Source organism: Mytilus trossulus, chromosome 4 (genome assembly GCF_036588685.1).
Source record: "Mytilus trossulus isolate FHL-02 chromosome 4, PNRI_Mtr1.1.1.hap1, whole genome shotgun sequence".
Taxonomy (NCBI): Eukaryota; Metazoa; Mollusca; class Bivalvia; order Mytilida; family Mytilidae; genus Mytilus; species Mytilus trossulus.
This window is the reverse complement of record NC_086376.1, coordinates 6,604,236-6,629,217: the sequence shown is the minus strand read 5'-3', so window position 1 is coordinate 6,629,217 and position 24,982 is coordinate 6,604,236. Positions and strand designations below refer to the sequence as shown.

At 32.0% G+C, this 24,982-nt stretch overlaps 1 protein-coding gene across 2 annotated transcripts in view; it reads left to right on the top strand.

Moving 5' to 3' along the window:
• Positions 1-24,982, top strand: part of LOC134714568 (serine/threonine-protein kinase 32B-like) — a 99,405-nt gene that overhangs the window by 43,807 nt on the left and 30,616 nt on the right. For both annotated transcript variants that reach the window (XM_063575919.1, XM_063575920.1), the window contains 2 exons: positions 4,064-4,101; positions 6,372-6,461. In XM_063575919.1, coding sequence (XP_063431989.1) covers positions 4,064-4,101; positions 6,372-6,461 — 128 coding nt within the window. The remainder of the gene's footprint in view (positions 1-4,063; positions 4,102-6,371; positions 6,462-24,982) is intronic.

Below are 24,982 nucleotides of genomic sequence, written 5' to 3'. Positions count from 1 at the left end.
TTTCTCAGGAACTACAATATAAGGATTTCTGAAATTTGGTTTCAGGATTTATATAAGTCAGCTATACTGTGTGATGCGTTTTCAGATTCATCACTCGACAACTTCCTGTTTACCGAACACTTGCATATTTTTACACTATTAATATTATCCACTTGCGGCGGGGGTATCATCAGTGAGCAGTAGCTCACAGTTTCACTTGTTTTACCTGCTGAATTCATGATAATGTCAAATAATACTTGGCAAGACGTGCATGCAAATTTCTTGGTTTTTTTAGGCCTGAAATAAGAATCAAGACTACAAAAAGCCAGAAATAAGGAACATCTCTTCAAAAAGCCAGAAATAAGGAACACCTCTAAAAGTCTGAATTAACAAACAGCACTTTGAAAAACCTGAAATAAGAAACATCACCACAAAAAAAAATTATATGAAATAGCACATCAATATAACTGATGTATGATATAGCATGCCATAAGCCTGAAATAAGAAGCAGCATAAATAAACACAAAAATAAGAAACAGCTTAAACAGCACTTCAAAAAGCATTAAATAGAAACAACACTTCAAATAGTTGGTATTAGAAACTGCACTCCAAAAGGCCAGAAATTACAAAACAACACAACAAAAACCTAAAATTAAGAAACAACTTCAAAAAGCTAGAAATAAGAAACAGTACTTTAACAAGTCTGAAATCAGAAACAGCACCTATAAGAAACCTGAAATAAGAAACAACACTATCAAATGCCTGAAATAAGAAACACCACTTTAAAAAGCCAAAAAGAAGAAATAGTGTTTTAAAAAGTCTAAAAACCGAAACAGCACCTAGAAAGTTTGATTTTAGAAATAACTTCAAGAGATAGAAGTATGAAACAACACTACAAAAAGCCTGAAATAAGAAACACCTTTCAAAAGCCTGAAATAAGGTTCAGCACTTCAAAAGGCCTGAATTAAGAAAAAAAAAAACCACTACAAAAATCCTGAAAAAAATAAACAGCACTAAAAAAAATCTGAAATAAAAAACAGCTCTTTAAAAAGTATGAAAAAAGAAACGATTCACTACAAAAAAACAAATAAAAAACAGCACTTCAAAAAGACGTATTTAAACTTGTATGCAAATTTGACCGCCATTATGTAAAATCACACAGGTGTCCGTAAACTTTGACAACATAATTTGAAATATTTGATATCACAATTTAAAAGTGATTGTTGCTTGACGTCAAAAGGTGATTCGCAGTCGATCTAAGGTCATTCAGAGGCAAAATACTGCTAACTACCAAAAGTATAGATACATTTATTGGCTGAAGTAAGAAACAGCACTTCAAAAGGCAAGAAATTAAAAAAAAAAAACTATAAAAAGCCTGAAATAAGAAACAACCATTTCAAAAATCCTGAAATAAGAAACACCCCTTTCAAAAGCCTGGAATAAAAAAACAGCACTTCAAATTGGCTGAAGTAAGAAACAGCACTTCAAAAGTCCAGAAATTAAAAATAATAAAAAAACCACTACAAAAAGCCTGAAATGAGAAACACAAAAAAGCTACATATGTAAAAAAAATTGACAGAAAATACAAATCATGAACAATAGTCATGTCATAAAAAGCATGAAATTGCTATCATCTTTTATTTAATAGTGGTTTTATAATTTCCATGATGATACAAGGATATTTTTGAGTGGTCAAAAATACTGGAATTGAAAAATAGGTCATATGTAATGGATAAAAATTAGACTTGACTTTATCCCACAGCCTAAGACTTTCATTATTTTTTGGTTCCATGATTGAGCATCATGACTACTTTTAGTAATTTAAAGAATACCCCATGCCATGTAGTATCAGAGAGATCTGATTTGACCAATCTCCTTAAAAAAACAATTTCAGCCTGAATATTTCTATATATATATCACTTTATTTAGCCTCTAATCTTTCTGTTATTTGTCAGCTAAAGTTCTAATTAGATAATCTTCTCTTTTGTCTCTTACAAAAATGAACTCAATAAGATGGAGGACATCATTTGTTTCTTCTTAGAAATTTGTACTCAAGGTTAACTCAAGGTTACTTATATAAAATGAAAAATATAGTAAAATTAGCTGCTACATTAATACTTGTTAAGAATTGGAAAGCTATTACGCCAAACTTGTTTATCGTAACGTTTATTTCTGGATCTATACTTTACAAAATAAATACAACGCGGGCAAACAAATTAACTTTAGTATAATCACTATATTACAATCTTGACTTTGAAGTTATGTCATTTTCAGTGACACTGTATAATCATAGTACCAATAATTTGTCAATAGGAATAATTTTCTTTTGTGTCAAAGATACTGCGTTCTCGATAATTTACAGTTAACTCAGTACTGAGCTAGAATTGGATATTGATTCATTCCTCATACATCATTCTATTAAATTAATAACGTTTCTTTTACTATTGTATTTTTTCCAGTATTTTTTATTAGCTATTACCATTTTGTGGCACTTTTGTCAAATTAGTATAGATGATATGGCATTAATGTCAGCACTCCTTTTTCCAATTTCAAGGCTATCTTTTTGTGGACCACTTGTAGTTTGTCCTTGTCTTTTATTGAGAAGAATGCAGTTTTGATGTAGTCTTTTATCTTTTATACTGTAAACCAAACAATTTTTGCAAGAAACTTTTGTTATATAGAGACTTTTGTGAGTAGTAAAGTAACTTGATTATAAAACCCAGAAAATGTGGCAATTGTGGATCTTCTGTAATATGAACACATCAACAACAATGAATAGAAAATAATATGCAAACAGTGCTGATTAATATTAATAGGGAATGCAGAAATTTATATCTGTCTGAGTTGACTTATATGTTTTCATGTAGACTCAGTTACTTTTAAACTAGCACATCAACAATCCAGAGCTCTCAGCATGTTGGTCTAGTACAAAGCAGACTAGAACATCCATCATCATTATCATCTTTCATATTTATATGAAAGAAGTAAAAAGATATGATATTTCATTGGTGATTTAAGATGAAATGAGACTTTCAGTCATGGGAGTCATATGAGATCTCTCAATATTATGAAAAAATGTGTTTATAAACAAATTGTTTATGGATGACTTGAAGCTTTCAAATAGACATAACTTGAAATTAGAATTTGCTAAATACCTCTTATACATGGATGAATGGAAGATGTGGGGTCTAACTCTATGTCATTGAGACAGTAAATAAACAACACAAAAATACCCAGACATAGACTGGTAAACATACTGAGGTCTTTGACAACAAAAAAATCATCATTCGCACCCTATGCGACACATGGCACTAACGGGAGTTGTAAGTTGTATAATGGTGACACAGGGCAAAATTGACAATAAAATAATAATAAGATTTTATAATCCTTTTCATTGCATTTAGATTCCTACTCGTACAACTGAAAAAGGTTATATTAGATCTTGTTCTCAAAGATATAGGATCTATTGTAATTTTAAGAGCTACCTCCCTTTTGAAATGTATTCTATTTATTTCCTATCTTTACAAGAAGACAGATATTTAATGAAATTTGTATACCCCCCTGTTGGTGAAGGGGTCAGTAAGTGTTACATCCTTCCGTCTCTCTGTCTGTCCATCCAAAGTTTGGTTACGATTTTATAAAATTTTATAACTGAAATTGGTTACACAAGTAAGTTATACTAAAATTTTCATGTCTTAAACATTTTTTACTCATACAATTTTTTGTTCAGGATTTTCTGTGGTTTCTGAATCTGTATATTGCTATATTTATTGCTTATGGACATGACCAGTTTATTTGCTGATTATTCCATTACTAAATAACACGTTCACTGTAGTATCCTGTAGTATCGCGTTGAGAGGCTTAAGTGATGTATTTTCAATAATTGATCTAAAAGTATTGTTATTTTATTTGCATAATTTAACTTCTATTGTTAAATGTCTCTTATCTTTCTTCCTAAGATTTCATTAAATATTCCATAAATATCATGTCTACATACGAAGCACTGGATTTTGAAAGATATTACCACTGGCGGTTCAGTTTGTATTGATCCACGGACATTTTTAGAACATTTTTCTATTTTCAGAGATATAAAGCCTGACAACATATTACTAGATGAAGAAGGTAATGTCACAGCAAGTGGTCGTTAGATTTTATATGATTGTAGGTCAGACTGCACTATATAAGTGCTTTCTGTGGCATGAGAAAATGTAAAAAAGCGAAATTAAAAGAAAGATTTTAAGGCGTAGAATTTAAGAATGTGTTCAGTTATATGGCTTTTTGGAACTTAAAACACATGTCCCCAAATTTGAAAACAAGTTTAAAAATTGTATTTTGACATTTTTCTAAAGCCATATATGAGATAAAAACAGAGATCATTCACCACTGGTTAGTATTTGTCCTAACATTTCATAAAATGTAAGTCATGAAAAAAAAGAAGAAATAGTTAAAAACCTGCTTTTCATAAAATGTTCCTTTCTTTTTTAATTGTCACAAAATTTAAAAGTTTTTTATGACCTAAGAAAACTTTTAGCCTACAATTTTATCAGCCTCCCACTCCAAGCTATTTTCAGCAGATTATGCGATCCATTAATGCACCAACAATAGATGTAGCTAAATTGGGTATGTCTAATGCAAGGAAAGGCAAAATTGTCCTACTTACATTTTTAATTTGTTTCTAAAACATTATTGCATTATTGAGCAGTTTTAGAGAAGTGACCCCAATTTAGAAAATTTGTTTGTGGGATATGCCATATTAACAAGCTGGTTCTTGAAAGTAGAATTTATAAGTAATACTTTATCCAACTTTTTAGGGCTCCTGATCGGGCATGCAGTTTTCACTCTTCATCTGTCAACCATTTTTGGTAGCACAACATTATGAAATGATTTTCTGTGTCAAAGTTATTGGTTTCCTACCATATATGCATATTTGCTAGGCAAGGATTACAATTCATTTCCTCCTCTCCACCTTTGTCGAAGGGACTGGATCTTAATCCTTGGCTAGCAAAGATGCCATTTATGAGAATGCCACAGAATCACAACAGATATTAACTATACATGAGAACTTCTCAATGGAGATTAAAGCAAGTAACTTACTTAATATAAGTGACATAACCTTGTTTCTGACTTCAATAAGATCAGTTGCATGAACAAGTTTTGGGAAAAGTACATAATAATTAATTGAAAGTTACATCACCTTCAATTAGTTATTGTGACAACGAAACTCAAGTTGAACAAGGAAATAATTAATAATTCAACATAAACTTCATTAAGAATTGAACGTAATTGAATGATGTTCTCAGTCGAACTGAAAGTAGAAACCTGTTATTTATTGTAATCTAGTTAAAAAGCTTTAAGCTTAATAGTATTGCTTAAATTCATTGACTCAGTACACTATTCTTTCCAGGAAGTGATTTTTGAGTCAATGAATTTAATATTTTGTGGAAACCATGACAAATACAATAGATATAGGAAGATGTGGTATGAGTGCCAATGAGACAACTCTCCATCCAAGGCTCAATTTATAAATGTAACCATTATAGGTCAATGTACAGTCTTCAACAGGAAGCTTTGGCTCACACCAAAACAGCAAGCTGTAAAGGGCCCAAAAATTGCAAATGTAAAACCATTCAAATAGGCAATTTTTGCACTTTCAGCACAATAACACCATGTTTTTTATCTGTCATGCATATCATTTAGGTACATAATAAAAACATCAAGCAAACTTTTAAAAGCCTAAATCATATATACATGATAATCAATCATAAATCTTTAAAAGGGGAAATAGTTAGGGGTATACATCATGGAAAAATTAGGTTTCCAGCCTTATATATTTTTAATTTTGTGTAATTTGTTTAAAATGTTATGAAGAATAGGGTTTCCTTACCCACCAAATCCTTTATCCCCTGCTTATATCAAGCTTTGCTTAATGGTAAACAATTCCATGAAAGCCCCTTATCTAAAGTTTCGGTATTGCTAAAAAAATGGTTTCAAAGCTGTTTGGATTTATAGAAAATGCATTGATAGTGGCACATAAGAGCATTGTACTTTTTATTTACAGTAAGAAATGCAGGCTCCTTTTGAGCATCAAATTAATTTCAATCAATTGCAATTATATCTATATATACTCAAAGTGTTTCCCTATGAAATTATCATCTGTTACTAGATAAATCACTCCCACAGAAGAATTACTTATCAAGGAAATAGAACAACACTATGATAATGATATATGACATATGAATATGATATGGATTATTATCCATTATTAGATACCTCTTTATGTATAATTGGGTTGCTGTCACTAAACAATTTACCCACACATCTTTTTACATTCAGATATATCTCATCATTTATTGCAGAGCCATTATAATAATCTATTGCATTTATATTTGTAGGTCATGTGCATATAACAGATTTCAACATTGCTACTATGTTAAGTGACGGACAGTTAGCAACCTCCATGTCAGGAACAACACCTTATATGGGTAAGTTTGTCAGGAACAACACCTTATATGGGTAAGTTTGTCAGGAACAACACCTTATATGGACAAGTTTGTCATATTAAAAAAAAGATGTGCTTCGAAAGGGTCAAAAACAAGCATTTTTGTAGTTTTAAGTCAATAAATTGGAGTTATCTTTCATTGTCCAGAATGGTTGTTGAATCGCCTAAAACCAATGCTTTATATAATCTTCTTTGAAAATTGGAGTTATCTTTCTTTGTCCAGAATAGAAGTTGAATCAACTTTAATCAATGCTATATACAATATACAATGCAATATTCACTTTACTACCAACTGATAAATTAAAGCAATCTTTATCATTCATTGATTACAAGCACTTAGATTACCTTTTTAGGGTTATGCCCCTTTACAAGTTGAAAAATTGAAGATTTGTTTTTCAGTTTCTGTTTCCTTAACTTAAGTTTGTCTTAACTAAATTTAATGAAATGTATATATAATGCTTATCACCTCTAAACTCAGTTAAAGTTTAATTTTTGGCAGCTTCACTTTAACAGTTCTTGAGTTATGTCCCTTTATAAAGTTTATATGCTAGCGGGGGCATCATCTGTGTCCTTTTGGACAAGGACACATTTCCCATTTATTTTTTAGAAGTTACTATTAATTAATATTTTATGATGTATTTAAATGAGTGGTTATTGTTGCAAACTCCATTAGAACCTTGAATTGAGATCATTTTTGGAATAAGGAAAAGGGGGGAGTGAAGAAAATTGGGGTAGGGGTCCATTTTATTTTCTTATTTCAGATTTCAGAATTTTAAAAGAAAATTTCTTCAAATATGTTTTCTTTGAGAGGATTGATATTCAACAGCATAGTAAATTGCTCAAAAGCAAAAAAATATTTTAAGTTCATTAGACCACATTCATTCTGTGTCAGAAACCGATGCTGTGTCAACTATTTAATCACAATCCAAATTCAGAACTGAATCTAGCTTGAATGTTGTGTCCATACTTGCCCCAACTGTTCAGGGGTCGACCTCTGCGGTCGAAAACTGTGCCCTGTGGAGCATCTGGTAATATTCTATTGTTAAGGCCTTTGTGGTTTAAATGCGCTTAAACATCTTATGTTATGAGGTTTCCAAATTTCAAAAAGATGTTTTGTTTTTGGTTATAATCTTGAAAACCTTTATAAAAAAGAGAAACTTAAAAAAAAATATCATTATTAATAAAACATTATGATCTACAAATCTGTCAACATGGCAGAAGTAGTCAACTGCCCTCTTTTAGGAGTTATTGCCCTTGAAAGATGCTTTTTTGCAGAAACTATGATAGATGGAGGTAAACAGGTGAAGCAAAAATAATCAGCAAAGTTAGGGTCTTAAATAATACCCTTGATCAATAGTTTAACTTGTTTTAGGAGTTATTGTCCTAAGAGGAATTTGCCAGTCATGGTTGTTAGAAACTTCCATCATTAAAACTTTGCAAATATGATCAGCAACAAAGATCTACAAAAAAATCAAAAAGAATGAAACCTTTCAGGCTTTTTATTTTGAAGTATTTTAAAATTGTTAGACAATTTTTAAACCAGTTTTTGCAATCTGAGCCGCTGTGAAGCTGACATAAAGAGAAATATGTAGGAGTACGTTTTATATAGAAACTGTGTTTAATGTTTTTACTGGATTTCCGTTATTAAAATTGGTTACTTCAATAACAGAATTGATAATGGAAATGGAAAATGTGTCAAAGAGACGACAATCTTATGGTCACATTAAAACCACTGTACGCTAATAACATTGGTGGTGCATCAGATAAAAATCCACCTTATGCAAATGAATATCTTTACATCTGTTAACCTGTTAGAATAATTGCTCCTAAAAGTCAACAGTTTAAAAAATGTATTGGATTGTTATAAGAACCCTACAAAACACAACAAAACTCATTTAAGATATTTCTATCGTAATTGATTGCTCCAGAATCAATCAAAGTGATATACATGTACATGTATACATGCAATTGCATTAAGGTCCATTTTATCCAAAGCAGCTCATTTAATTCTTTTGAAAGTAAGTGTGAAATCAGTACTATTAGTTAGGCATATTGTAATTATTTTTTCTACAAGAGTTTATGTAACGACATGTATTGATTGTGTTATGAAAGTTAATTTTAACGTGACGGAATATTGATATCCTGTTAATATCTCGAAGCATTACAAATAGTTACAGTAATCATGTCAAATTACGCTTTGTTATAAAGCTGGTTATCAGTCAATGTTTCATAGAAAATTTGACGTGAGTGATTTATGAACTGCACTTGTTTAAAACGATAGAATGGAAGGCGTCAAGAAGTTACAAAATGTAATGTGGGGGAGGGGATATACCTGTTTAAAACGATAGAATGGAAGGTGTCAAGAAGATACAAAATGTAATGTGGGAGAGGGGAGATACCTGTTTAAAACACTTGGTTTGAATTGATTAAAGATATGGTGAACATACCTTTGAAATGACCAACAATAATTGCTTGATTGATCATTGGTGTTTTAGCATACTTGACTACTTCATGGCAGCCAGTTTTTATTGATGGAAGAAGCAAACGTGTCTAGAAAGAACCAATGACCAGTTGACCTTCAGCAGAAAATTGACATGCCTAAAAAAATAGAATCAAATCCATAAGTAGAGTTTGAACTCACAACCTCAATGTTGACAGACTAAGGATCACTGAAGATTTAAACTTCCGTAATCACTAGGACACTTAATACACAAACTAAAAATTCAAGTATTTCTCTACTGATAACACTTTAAAATCAGTATTGTTCTGGTCATTTCATATTTCTCCTTTCTTCAGTTGAGATTCTCCAGTGTTTTCAGGGAGCAGTCATGGTTTCAACATAAATCCTGCGTAATTCTTTTTAAAAAGTTTTGATATCAAAATAGAATTGATCATTTGTAAGAAAGTTTGGTAACACATGTCAAAGGCTTATGCCATTATGTAAACTTGTGCAGTTTTTTTCAACCATTTTTTACCATTGCATAATGTTATGTAAACTTATTTAACTAAAAAATCAATTAAATGATTCATTTGGGGATAAAATTGTCTATGAAAGGCCGCGGACGACTGTAAAATGATCTATAGTGCATGTAACCATATATAACAGAAAAACATAACCCAAATAAGATTGGGAAAATGGAATTAGATCAAGGTTTTTACTTTGAATTTATGTGAAAATTTTGAAATATGATTCATATGTCTGTCCACCCACCCAGAATGTACTTTATGTGATCTCCCTAGTGACATAGAGGAAATGTTATGAAACGTTTTAAAGGTTATTAAATCTTAGATTTGTCTTAGATTCAGATGTGCTATATTTTATTATTTGATTGACCTTGTAATGAAGAAATATATAAAAAAACCATTTATTTTCATAGTATAAGTTTTTTAAACAGAAACTGAAGTAAAAAGAAGGAGTTTTTATAGGGGCTTATGTCATCCAGACATGTGTGACATATTTGCACTTTAATTTAAATCCATTCTCAGAAGTACTCAATGTCGACACATCAGCATTAGCCAGGATAAGCTCCCCATAAATACACACATGTAGTAAGCATCTTTACATGCACATCATATACAACTGTCTGATTGATGAGGGTGTTAATCCACCAACAATCAATCAATCAATCTCTTGATTAAAATGTTTGTTTCCTTCCTACATTGAGCACTACACTTTTCTTTTTAGAAAGTCTGCTGTCACATGACAGCATAATGGATTTCACTTCAATGTAATGGCAAAGATCAACAACATCTACAAATCAAGTTGTTTTGTTAACAAATTACTTTTAGTTCTAGAAAATAGTAGCTATAATGTTTGATAAAAAAAATATAAAAACTGCTAACAGAATGTTTTCATCTCGCTTACTGGAAAACTGGGACTCTATTTTAAAAATATCTTGCTATTAAAATTGATCTTAAAAAGTGAAATGATGACTATTGAGTATGGACTTGATACAAGTTCTTTAAGTCCTAACATTTCGAGCTACTTAGACCAGGGATGAGATCACTTTCTGTTCTCCTATAGGTAAAGTACTGATAGGTAACCAGTAGAAAATGTAAATAACTTTTTGTGACTGGATATTTGTTGATAGACAACAGAGTTGGGGTAATTGTAATTGTAATCGTTAATCAGCTGTAATTGATTACAATTTTCCAAGTAATCATTGTAATCATTAATCAGCCAAAAATCTTATCACATGTAATTTAATTTAATCAATTACTTTTCAAAATACCCTGTAATCCTGATTACTTTATGATTACATTCTGATTACAATGAAAAAAAAAATTAAACTGGGTTTATGGTCATGAATAAAGGAAACTTTTTGTTATTCTTATTCAGTTTATATTGAACATGTTAAAATTTTTTTTAAAAAGCTTGACAATTGGTCTGTATACTTCAGTAAAAAATAAACTGTTACAGTATTGAAAAGTCATCAATATATAGTCTAAAAAGAGACATATAATACAATTATATGTTTCTGGCCTAAGTACAAGATATTGTAAATATATTCACAATCTAAAGAGGTACATATATATTTGATAATAACTGTTATAATCAAGTAATACTTTTCTTTAACCCTTAATTATAATCTATTGTTAATGTTGTGATTTTTGTCAACTTTGAATTGACAGGTAGGAAACCAATTAAGGTTTGTTTTTATTGCAATTACCAACTGAGTATATCTGTAGGACAATATATGGTAAAAGATAAATCAGACATGTGATAATTAATCTAATTAGCACAAAATTTATTAAAAATTTGAAAAACAAATATCTTGTTTAAAATAAGCAATTTTTGTATGTATTTGGACTGGACATGTAAAAAGCAATGATTTTTATACGACCGCAAAATTTGAAAAAAATTTCGTCGTATATTGCTATCACCTTGGCTTTGTCGTCGTCGTCATCTGAATACTTTTGTTTTCGCACTCTAACTTTAGTAAAAGTGAATAGAAATCTATGAAATTATAACACAAGGTTTATGACCACAAAAGGAAGGCTGGGATTGATTTTGGGAGTTTTGGTCCCAATATTTTAGGAATGAGGGGCCAAAAAGGGCCCAAATAAGCATTTTCTTGGTTTTCGCACTATAACTTTAGAGAGCCGTGGTGTAGTGGTTAGTGCATCGGACTACTAACACAAAGGTTCCTAGTTCGATTCCCATTTGGAATGAAAATTTCAGGAACTCAATTTTTGGCTCTCCCTTGACACCATTTGCAATATGGTCTTGAGGAAACGATGATAGTCCGTCGGACGGGGACGATAAATGGCTGGCCCGTGTTAAGAGAGAGCCACATCTCTTGCACGTTAAAGACACCCTTGTAGATTTCGAAAAAGAGTAGGCTAATGCCGCTACAAGGCAGCACTCTCACCCGCAAAGTGGAAAGGGATTAATATAAGTTGCAAAACTTGTTTCCCAATCCACTATAAATATGTTTAAACTAAACTTTAGTTTAAGTAAATAGAAATCTATGAAATTTTGACACAAGGTTAATGACCACAAAAGGAAGGTTGGGATTGATTTTGGGAGTTTTTGTTTTAACTGTTTAGGAATAAGGGGCCAAAAAGGGCCCAAATAAGCATTATTTTTGGTTTTTGCACATTAACTTTAGTATAAGTGAATAGAAATCAATGAAATTTAAACACAAGGTTTATGAACACAAAAGGCAGGTTGGGATTGATTTTGGGAGTTTTGGTCCCAACAGTTTGGGAATAAGGGGCCCATAGGGTCCAAAACTAAACTTTGTTTGATTTCATCAAAAATTGAATAATTGGGGTTCTTTGATATGCCGAATCTTACTGTGTATGTAGATTTTTAATTTTTGGTCCCGTTTTCAAATTGGTCTACATTTAAGTTCAAAGGGTCCAAAAGTAAACAAAAATTGAATCTTTGGGGTTCTTTGATATGCTGAATCTAAAAATGTACTTAGATTTTTAAAGGCAGTGCTTTAAGCCCTGACTTTTAAGTCATGAGGTTCATCTTTTCATACTCAATCTTTGCTGGGGGTCTTTTGGCCAGAAATAGATCCGGAAATGTTCGAATTTCTCCTCTTCTTTTTATACGACCGCAAATTTTGAAAAAATTTTCATCGTATATTGCTATCACGTTGGCGTCATCGTCGTCGTCGTCGTCGTCGTCCGAATACTTTTAGTTTTCGCACTCTAACTTTAGTAAAAGTGAATAGAAATCTATGAAATTTTAACACAAGGTTTATGACCATAAAAGGAAGGCTGGTATTGATTTTGGGAGTTTTGGTCCCAACATTTTAGGAATTAGGGGCCAAAAAGGGCCCAAATAAGCATTTTCTTGGTTTTCGCACTATAACTTTAGTTTAAGTTAATAGAAATCTATGAAATTTTGACACAAGGTTTATGACCACAAAAGAAAGGTTGGGATTGATTTTGGGAGTTTTGGTTTCAACAGTTTAGGAATTAGGGGCCAAAAAAGGGCCCAAATAAGCATTATTCTTGGTTTTCGCACAATAACTTTAGTTAAAGTAAATAGAAATCAATGAATTGGGGTAATTGTAATTGTAATCGTTAATCAGCTGTAATTGATTACAATTTTCCAAGTAATCATTGTAATCATTAATCAGCCAAAAATCTTATCACATGTAATTTAATTTAATCAATTACTTTTCAAAATACCCTGTAATCCTGATTACTTTATGATTACATTCTGATTACAATGAAAAAAAAAATTAAACTGGGTTTATGGTCATGAATAAAGGAAACTTTTTGTTATTCTTATTCAGTTTATATTGAACATGTTAAAATTTTTTTTAAAAAGCTTGACAATTGGTCTGTATACTTCAGTAAAAAATAAACTGTTACAGTATTGAAAAGTCATCAATATATAGTCTAAAAAGAGACATATAATACAATTATATGTTTCTGGCCTAAGTACAAGATATTGTAAATATATTCACAATCTAAAGAGGTACATATATATTTGATAATAACTGTTATAATCAAGTAATACTTTTCTTTAACCCTTAATTATAATCTATTGTTAATGTTGTGATTTTTGTCAACTTTGAATTGACAGGTAGGAAACCAATTAAGGTTTGTTTTTATTGCAATTACCAACTGAGTATATCTGTAGGACAATATATGGTAAAAGATAAATCAGACATGTGATAATTAATCTAATTAGCACAAAATTTATTAAAAATTTGAAAAACAAATATCTTGTTTAAAATAAGCAATTTTTGTATGTATTTGGACTGGACATGTAAAAAGCAATGATTTTTATACGACCGCAAAATTTGAAAAAAATTTCGTCGTATATTGCTATCACCTTGGCTTTGTCGTCGTCGTCATCTGAATACTTTTGTTTTCGCACTCTAACTTTAGTAAAAGTGAATAGAAATCTATGAAATTATAACACAAGGTTTATGACCACAAAAGGAAGGCTGGGATTGATTTTGGGAGTTTTGGTCCCAATATTTTAGGAATGAGGGGCCAAAAAGGGCCCAAATAAGCATTTTCTTGGTTTTCGCACTATAACTTTAGAGAGCCGTGGTGTAGTGGTTAGTGCATCGGACTACTAACACAAAGGTTCCTAGTTCGATTCCCATTTGGAATGAAAATTTCAGGAACTCAATTTTTGGCTCTCCCTTGACACCATTTGCAATATGGTCTTGAGGAAACGATGATAGTCCGTCGGACGGGGACGATAAATGGCTGGCCCGTGTTAAGAGAGAGCCACATCTCTTGCACGTTAAAGACACCCTTGTAGATTTCGAAAAAGAGTAGGCTAATGCCGCTACAAGGCAGCACTCGCACCCGCAAAGTGGAAAGGGATTAATATAAGTTGCAAAACTTGTTTCCCAATCCACTATAAATATGTTTAAACTAAACTTTAGTTTAAGTAAATAGAAATCTATGAAATTTTGACACAAGGTTAATGACCACAAAAGGAAGGTTGGGATTGATTTTGGGAGTTTTTGTTTTAACTGTTTAGGAATAAGGGGCCAAAAAGGGCCCAAATAAGCATTATTTTTGGTTTTTGCACATTAACTTTAGTATAAGTGAATAGAAATCAATGAAATTTAAACACAAGGTTTATGAACACAAAAGGCAGGTTGGGATTGATTTTGGGAGTTTTGGTCCCAACAGTTTGGGAATAAGGGGCCCATAGGGTCCAAAACTAAACTTTGTTTGATTTCATCAAAAATTGAATAATTGGGGTTCTTTGATATGCCGAATCTTACTGTGTATGTAGATTTTTAATTTTTGGTCCCGTTTTCAAATTGGTCTACATTTAAGTCCAAAGGGTCCAAAAGTAAACAAAAATTGAATCTTTGGGGTTCTTTGATATGCTGAATCTAAAAATGTACTTAGATTTTTAAAGGCAGTGCTTTAAGCCCTGACTTTTAAGTCATGAGGTTCATCTTTTCATACTCAATCTTTGCTGGGGGTCTTTTGGCCAGAAATAGATCCGGAAATGTTCGAATTTCTCCTCTTCTTTTTATACGACCGCAAATTTTGAAAAAATTTTCGTCGTATATTGCTATCACGTTGGCGTCGTCGTCATCGTCGTCGTCGTCCGAATACTTTTAGTTTTCGCACTCTAACTTTAGTAAAAGTGAATAGAAATCTATGAAATTTTAACACAAGGTTTATGACCATAAAAGGAAGGCTGGTATTGATTTTGGGAGTTTTGGTCCCAACATTTTAGGAATTAGGGGCCAAAAAGGGCCCAAATAAGCATTTTCTTGGTTTTCGCACTATAACTTTAGTTTAAGTTAATAGAAATCTATGAAATTTTGACACAAGGTTTATGACCACAAAAGAAAGGTTGGGATTGATTTTGGGAGTTTTGGTTTCAACAGTTTAGGAATTAGGGGCCAAAAAAGGGCCCAAATAAGCATTATTCTTGGTTTTCGCACAATAACTTTAGTTAAAGTAAATAGAAATCAATGAATTGGGGTAATTGTAATTGTAATCGTTAATCAGCTGTAATTGATTACAATTTTCCAAGTAATCATTGTAATCATTAATCAGCCAAAAATCTTATCACATGTAATTTAATTTAATCAATTACTTTTCAAAATACCCTGTAATCCTGATTACTTTATGATTACATTCTGATTACAATGAAAAAAAAAATTAAACTGGGTTTATGGTCATGAATAAAGGAAACTTTTTGTTATTCTTATTCAGTTTATATTGAACATGTTAAAATTTTTTTTAAAAAGCTTGACAATTGGTCTGTATACTTCAGTAAAAAATAAACTGTTACAGTATTGAAAAGTCATCAATATATAGTCTAAAAAGAGACATATAATACAATTATATGTTTCTGGCCTAAGTACAAGATATTGTAAATATATTCACAATCTAAAGAGGTACATATATATTTGATAATAACTGTTATAATCAAGTAATACTTTTCTTTAACCCTTAATTATAATCTATTGTTAATGTTGTGATTTTTGTCAACTTTGAATTGACAGGTAGGAAACCAATTAAGGTTTGTTTTTATTGCAATTACCAACTGAGTATATCTGTAGGACAATATATGGTAAAAGATAAATCAGACATGTGATAATTAATCTAATTAGCACAAAATTTATTAAAAATTTGAAAAACAAATATCTTGTTTAAAATAAGCAATTTTTGTATGTATTTGGACTGGACATGTAAAAAGCAATGATTTTTATACGACCGCAAAATTTGAAAAAAATTTCGTCGTATATTGCTATCACCTTGGCTTTGTCGTCGTCGTCATCTGAATACTTTTGTTTTCGCACTCTAACTTTAGTAAAAGTGAATAGAAATCTATGAAATTATAACACAAGGTTTATGACCACAAAAGGAAGGCTGGGATTGATTTTGGGAGTTTTGGTCCCAATATTTTAGGAATGAGGGGCCAAAAAGGGCCCAAATAAGCATTTTCTTGGTTTTCGCACTATAACTTTAGAGAGCCGTGGTGTAGTGGTTAGTGCATCGGACTACTAACACAAAGGTTCCTAGTTCGATTCCCATTTGGAATGAAAATTTCAGGAACTCAATTTTTGGCTCTCCCTTGACACCATTTGCAATATGGTCTTGAGGAAACGATGATAGTCCGTCGGACGGGGACGATAAATGGCTGGCCCGTGTTAAGAGAGAGCCACATCTCTTGCACGTTAAAGACACCCTTGTAGATTTCGAAAAAGAGTAGGCTAATGCCGCTACAAGGCAGCACTCGCACCCGCAAAGTGGAAAGGGATTAATATAAGTTGCAAAACTTGTTTCCCAATCCACTATAAATATGTTTAAACTAAACTTTAGTTTAAGTAAATAGAAATCTATGAAATTTTGACACAAGGTTAATGACCACAAAAGGAAGGTTGGGATTGATTTTGGGAGTTTTTGTTTTAACTGTTTAGGAATAAGGGGCCAAAAAGGGCCCAAATAAGCATTATTTTTGGTTTTTGCACATTAACTTTAGTATAAGTGAATAGAAATCAATGAAATTTAAACACAAGGTTTATGAACACAAAAGGCAGGTTGGGATTGATTTTGGGAGTTTTGGTCCCAACAGTTTGGGAATAAGGGGCCCATAGGGTCCAAAACTAAACTTTGTTTGATTTCATCAAAAATTGAATAATTGGGGTTCTTTGATATGCCGAATCTTACTGTGTATGTAGATTTTTAATTTTTGGTCCCGTTTTCAAATTGGTCTACATTTAAGTCCAAAGGGTCCAAAAGTAAACAAAAATTGAATCTTTGGGGTTCTTTGATATGCTGAATCTAAAAATGTACTTAGATTTTTAAAGGCAGTGCTTTAAGCCCTGACTTTTAAGTCATGAGGTTCATCTTTTCATACTCAATCTTTGCTGGGGGTCTTTTGGCCAGAAATAGATCCGGAAATGTTCGAATTTCTCCTCTTCTTTTTATACGACCGCAAATTTTGAAAAAATTTTCGTCGTATATTGCTATCACGTTGGCGTCGTCGTCATCGTCGTCGTCGTCCGAATACTTTTAGTTTTCGCACTCTAACTTTAGTAAAAGTGAATAGAAATCTATGAAATTTTAACACAAGGTTTATGACCATAAAAGGAAGGCTGGTATTGATTTTGGGAGTTTTGGTCCCAACATTTTAGGAATTAGGGGCCAAAAAGGGCCCAAATAAGCATTTTCTTGGTTTTCGCACTATAACTTTAGTTTAAGTTAATAGAAATCTATGAAATTTTGACACAAGGTTTATGACCACAAAAGAAAGGTTGGGATTGATTTTGGGAGTTTTGGTTTCAACAGTTTAGGAATTAGGGGCCAAAAAAGGGCCCAAATAAGCATTATTCTTGGTTTTCGCACAATAACTTTAGTTAAAGTAAATAGAAATCAATGAAATTTAAACACAATGTTTATGACCACAAAAGGAAGGTTGGTATTGATTTTGGGAGTTTTGGTCCCAACAGTTAAGGAAAAAGGGGCTCAAAGGGTCCAAAATTAAACTTTGTTTGATTTCATCAAAATTGAATAATTGGGGTTCTTTAATATGCCGAATCTAACTGTGTATGTAGGTTCTTAATTTTTGGTCCCGTTTTCAAATTGGTCTACATTAAGGTCCAAAGGGTCCAAAATTAAACTTAGTTTGATTTTAACAAAAATTGAAACCTTGGGGTTCTTTGATATGCTGAATCTAAAAATGTACTTAGATTTTTGATTATTGGCCCAGTTTTCAAGTTGGCCCAAATCGAGGTCCAAAATTAAACATTGTTTGATTTCATCAAAAATTGAATAATTGGGGTTCTTTGATATGCCAAATCTAACTGTGTATGTAGATTCTTAATTTTTGGTCCAGTTTTAAAATTGGTCTAAATTAAAGTGCAAAGGGTCCAAAATTAAACTAAGTTTGATTTTAACAAAAATTAAATTCTTGGGCCTCTTTGATATGCTGAATCTAAACATGTACTTAGATTTTTGATTATGGGCCCAGTTTTCAAGTTGGTCCAAATCAGGATCTAAAATTATTATATTAAGTATTGTGCAATAGCAAGTCTTTTCAATTGCACAGTATTGTGCAATGGCAAGAAATATCAAATTTCACAATATTGTGAAATTGCAAATTTTTTTTTGATTAAGAGTTATCTTTCTTTGTCCAGGATAGTAAGCAAGAAATATCTGCAATAATTTTTTTTTAATTGGAGTTATCTTTCTTTGTCCAGAATCAACTTAAATCTTTGTTATATACAATATACAATGTATATTCACTTTTTACTACCAACTGATAAATTTAAATAATCTTTACCATTCAGTGATAACAAGCAGTTTTTTTTACATCTTAATATTTTATGATGTATTTAAATGAGTAGTAATTGTTGCAAACTCCATTAGAATATTTGAATTGAAATTAGTTTTGGAATAAGGGAAAGGGGGATGTGATTAAAAAATTGGGTTCAATTTTTCTCATTTGAAATTTCATAAATAAAAAGAAAATTTCTTCAAACATTTTTTTGAGAGGATTAATATTCAACAGCATAGTGAATTGCTCTAAGAGAAAACAAAAATTTTAAGTTCATTTGAATACATTCATTCTGTGTCAGAAACCTATGCTGTGTCAACTATTTAATCACAATCCAAATTTAGAGCGGAATCCAGCTTGAATGTTGTGTCCATACTTGCCCCAACCGTTCAGGGTTCAACCTCTGCGGTCGTATAAAGCTACGCCCTGCGGAGCATCTGGTTATGGTATGATATGGTTTTTGTTTCTTTCATTTACATTGGGGACTAAAGAAACGATCAGTGTGTATTGTTCGTTTTGTAGAACTTGCTATTGTTGTGTATTTTGCATTATAAGCAGTCAACCTGACTACAAACTATCATTATTTGTATATTCCGTGAGGAAAGAGGTCGGGTCAATTTCAAGTGTTAACTGACATATAAAGATTCTTTAATTAGTTCAGACGTTGATATAACAATGAAAAGTCGACTGAACATGATTAATATTGCATCTTCTATAATTCAAAGCGGATTTCTGTTTATGAACGAGGAACCGTAAAGCGTTTTCAATTTCAGTATTAGTTATGTATGTTGTCTACTTATTATCCTGGTTCCCTGTTAGTCCAGTCGAATTGTGCAGATTTTTGACAAAATTGCTCAGATTGTGGTAAAAGCATGAAATTTGGAATAGTGGTAGTATATGTCATGGACAACAGTTTAAGCTATGGACCCACTCTGAAAGTCAAAATTTGCGGAAGAGGCGGCCATTTTAAAATGGCGGCCGTTTGATCTCTATAGATTAATAAAAAACATTCTAAAAAAAATATAAGAGAAGATATTGACCTGAAACCTGGGTAATATAATAACAGTTCTGATTCCAATTGTCTTGTTAACCAAGTTTTTGGAAATATTACCCATATTGAATGGCTGCCATCTTGAAAAATCTTTGTTTTTAAGCCAAAAAGGTAGTCATTATTCGATGAAAATTAAAAAAAAAAAACAATGTCGAAGATATACAAATGTATTTGTTTGAGCTATATAAACAGGACGAAAAGCGAGCCTATGAACCCCCCTCCCCGAGTTTTTCTTCTGTTTCGTAGAGGGTACAATTTACTTTATATTTTCCGACAATGTACATGTCTCTAATGTTAAAAAAGTAATCGACATAGTTAACATGCGACCACGAAGAAGATCATACTCTAAAAGCAATATGCCTGCCACCGCTTGTTCAACAAAGAATAACAGGAGAATTTTATTTTACGAGTATAAATAAAGCAAGAAAATATTTGTATACCTGTCATTTATAATAGTTGGCTGATTACAGGATAATTCGTTTGAAACAACTTTCAAACACCTTGATTGCAGACATAATGAATTTCATATCATACAAGTAATTAATGTTATAGGAAGACCAACTGCTCAAATGTTCTCAATTATATTAAACAAAAATTTAATGTACATGACTTGTCAAACCTCACTCTGTCTATCATGTTATATCACATTGTCCTCCACATTTACATACATAATACTGCCTTTACACATTTGCATTTCCTTAGTAACCGTGTTCACTTTGACTTATCAGTTAAGCGCTTGCTGCAGGAAGTTATTATAAAGTCAGATGGTATATTCATCCCAGATGACAAGGACTGTCATCTGAGGACTTCATATGTATTGATTTTTTGGTAGCCATTTTGAATGATGGCCATTTTGAAAACATGAATTTCCAATAAAACATTATTCGCTAATCTTATTTATTCACTGTTTGCATTCACACTTTTTTTTTACTAATATGCATTAGATATTTATAAAATGGTCAGATAAGGCACGCACATGTTTACAAAATAAAGATATCAGTATAAGAATTTCTAACTGTTACTTACACGATTGCCTAAGTAACTTTGTAAAACAGAAATTACGAATATAATATAATTTATGACTGAACGTTGTTGTTGGAAAATATCAAAATTGTAGATTTCCAAAACACTAGAGCCAGATATCAGAAGAAAATAATGAGCGTTTAGACTAGAAGGTGTGTGTGAAACGGCAAGAGAGGACATGTGAGGGTTTGCATGCAATGCCAAGCAGATCCAAACAGAACAGACATACACATTTGAGCTGGCAATCACTCTTTTTGATGCAGGCATACAGCAATGTTGGGTCTTGAATTTGTTTTTCTTCCGCTCAATTTGAAACAGTTGAATGAGGGTTATGGAACTGCAGAAGCACTCCACACGGCACAAATCCTGTCAAACAAATTTTCAGATCTCAAAATATTTCATCAGTAAAAGGGAAAACATACTTCTGATGTTGAAGATAAATTGCAAGTTGAAAGAAAACAAGAAGAAACTAGACACTGTTAAGTGATACTGAATCAACACAAACAATGACTGCAATGTATTTTTCTGTGGTGATGCATCTGAAAATCTCCATGATACTTCGAAATTTAAAAATCGACAAAAATGGGACATGACTGTGCACCTGTACTAGTGATCAAGACATATTTCCTTAGCCAAATTAAGAGCTGGAGATGTCAAATCACCAATATCCTGCTTAATGATTGATAAAACTTGACATAGCAAATAGGCAGAATAAAAGACATAGAAAGAAAGCCAAGAATCTTTTATCCTTGGAGTTGTGCTTTTCAAAATAATAAAATAGATTGACGACACACGGTCTGGCAGAGGTATTGTACCAATCTCCAAGCTTGCAGATCACGCTAAATTGTACAATAAACGCCTGGAACAACTTGTAGTTATCTATTCATGGAAGGAAGGACTGATGCAACGCATCTAACAAAATAGGAATGTAACTAACAAAGGATATCTGCAAGCATACAATTTTCCTTAGTATGAATGATACAGGATGGCCAACCATCGAGACACAATCCAGTAATTTCGATGAGTGGAAGACAACACTCACCATTTCTCAGCTATAATAGTTCAAGTGTGCAACTCGTCATCGAAGGAATGCAACTGCAACTTATCAGTCCTCCGATAGAGAGTAAGATGTCTCAAAGATTGTGGAACGGATTCATTTTGAAAACCGACAACGAATGTCCCTGTAAACCTTTCTATAGTAGCAAGTCTAACTCTCCAAACTATTCTAGTTACTTTGACTATGAAGAGGCATTCCCCATCACGACTAAACATTTTGTAAAAGACATGGCCTGTTTCAGAACTTCCCCAACATATTCATTGAGAATCCAGAGAAAGACGCAACCTTTCATGTGTGCTTGCATATCATCTATGATAGCTTGTTTTCAATTTTTCATAAATGTTGTATTAATCATTCCTTCCATGACAACTTATATTTACTAAGGACGTTTACTGTACCATTTTTCCATATCATCAATTTCAAATATTAAAACAATATCTGTTCCAGACTGTGAGCCGTCACTGTTTTCTATTATTTGGCAAGCCCCATTGCAATAGATAACAGATTTTTGACTTTCTTTCTGTGTCTCAAATTCTGTCTTATTGACTTGTTGTGCAGTTTTAACACACATTTAGCATGAGATCGGCTCCTGAAATATTAATCTTAGCGCTGTATCTGGCTAAAAGAACAATAGTTAGTAGTTCAAGTGACAGTCACATACTCTATTGTCAATCACAATTGTTGATGCTTCATGATGATAGTCAGATACCTCACCACAAAGAAATAAAGAAATATCTGCAATCATTGTTCTTGTTGATTCATCACAACTGTGGCTGGTTATTCTACTGGGTTTTTCAATCCTTGACTCATTTTGTTTTTCCTAACTATATATATTAAGATTTTCTTTGACAGGATTAGTACCTTTTGCCTTGTGATTCCTCCATTGTATGGCCTTCATCAACGCTGAACAGTTGTATGCTTACAAAAAATGATTGATTACCAGATCAAATGTCTATGTCTGCTCTTTTTGTATTTGCTTGGCATTGTAATCATTACGTGTCCTCTCTTCCTGTTGCGGAATTCTTTATTTATTTATTAGATTTGTTCAACTCTAGTGATTTTGATACATACGTATTTTTCCTGTTCAACATACAGTGCTCATATTTTATATACGGATTTTTTTAATGGTAAAAAATTACCTAAGCCCTACCTACTAAACTGCAATTAAAAGAATTTATGTATTTCTTTAAATACATTTATTTGTTAACATAAGCATACCTAGGCCTTATTTGAGCACTTGGTGAATATATCTTATATGAAAAGCAACAGCCATTAATAAATGATAAGCAAAACTAGTTGTAAATGCATATAAAACTTAGTATTAATTCAAAAATCAATTTAGGATAGCGAATGATAATATATTGCAAATTTACGTTTCCAAAATGGCCACCATTCAAGATGGCCACTAAATACTTCAATAGTCCTCAGTTTATATTCTTTGTCATAAGAAATACGAAATTTTATCAAAATTAGTTAAGTAACATATTTTTCATATTTTTTCTAATATTTTTTATTGACTTTTTGGACATGATTTCAAAATGGCCGCCAGAGCCGCCATTTTGATGTTCTGAATTGGGTCCATAGCTATAAATGTTAGTCATGACCCCAACTAACACTCTGCAAAGTTTGATGCTTTTACCACCTTCTGAGCAATTGTTTCACATTTCGACTGGACTATGTACTCATTCCGGGTATTAGCTATTTGATATATTTGATGTGTAACATTACAATCGGGTACCAGCCAATCTACGTGTGTATGTGTACATGATTTACCGCCAAAATGACCGACTTAAAAAATAGTCCATAAACGTTCCGTATAATGATATGCAAATTCATAATTAATCGTAACTTTTTTTTTATCTTTGTATAATAATATAACAAAATGGATTCAACAAAATTGAAAATAGCATTATTTTACGAGGATTTCTCATATTTTTTTCACTTCCGGGCGCAGTAATACGTATGTTTTGAAGAAGCTCGAAGAATTTGACAAAGTGAATTGAGAAGGAAACGGATAGATATACGTCCTTGTTATCAGGTAAAACAATTTAAATGTACAGAACAAACACATTTACTTCACACAAATAGTACAGGCTTAAGCTTTTTATTGTCTAGCTTGTACACGACTGTAGTCAAGTGTTTAAACAGTTAAACGACGGCGGTGACCTACAAGGTACGGGTCATACTGGGTCAAGTCTAAATATGTAAACATATCCACGTGCTATTAGGTAGAACGCATCGTAATGTAATATCTACAATTTTTTCCTCCTTTATACATCGTTTAACCAGATATATTTCTCCTTTTTACATCGTTTAACCAGATTTATTTCTCTTTCAAATACACTTAAACACGGGTTGTATGTACTTCTTCTTCTTCTTCTTATGGTATCCAGTTATCCATCAGATTTTTGATGATTACTAACTGCTGCGTACGTATCTTTTCTAGTGTTTTCTTGTCCTTATTAAAGTTCATTTGTTGATGTTTAAATATTTTTGAACGACTGAACACAGGAGTGAATGAATGCAACAATTATATATACTGAAGACTTGGGCTGTACAATGATAGTGTACGTATATCATACAGATAATTATTCTAGCAGTAATTATGTTAATTTAGGATGTAATGTCTAATGACAGGAATTCATGAGCTATGCCTCAGGCTTTCTGAAAAAATACCAATGACAATGTAAACAGGAACAAAACATTGACACGAATGATGCTCTCTTCTATGTTATATAGTTATTTAGGTATATGTGTTGCACAAGTTTCAATTAAACTTAAGTTATAAAACTTTTTTTCAGGGCACAAACCCACTTTAAAGAGACTTGTCTACTGCCATACCCATCCTATTTTCATGCACCATTTGCAAGCAAGAGACTGAATGGTTTGCAAAATTAAAAATCAGGATGGTGTCCAATTAAAACAAAAGAACTAAACTGGATGATTATTGTAGGAGAAATCTAGAGGAGAGTTTTGATTTGTGAAATTGGTTTTCCTGAAAAGTCATTCATCCTAGCCTGCAGAAAGGAACTATAACTGTCCACCACCAACTGACGAGCTAATGTTGAGCTTCACATATGGAGTTACTCAAATACCATCAATGTCTATGTTTTCGGCACAGATTTCACAATTTAT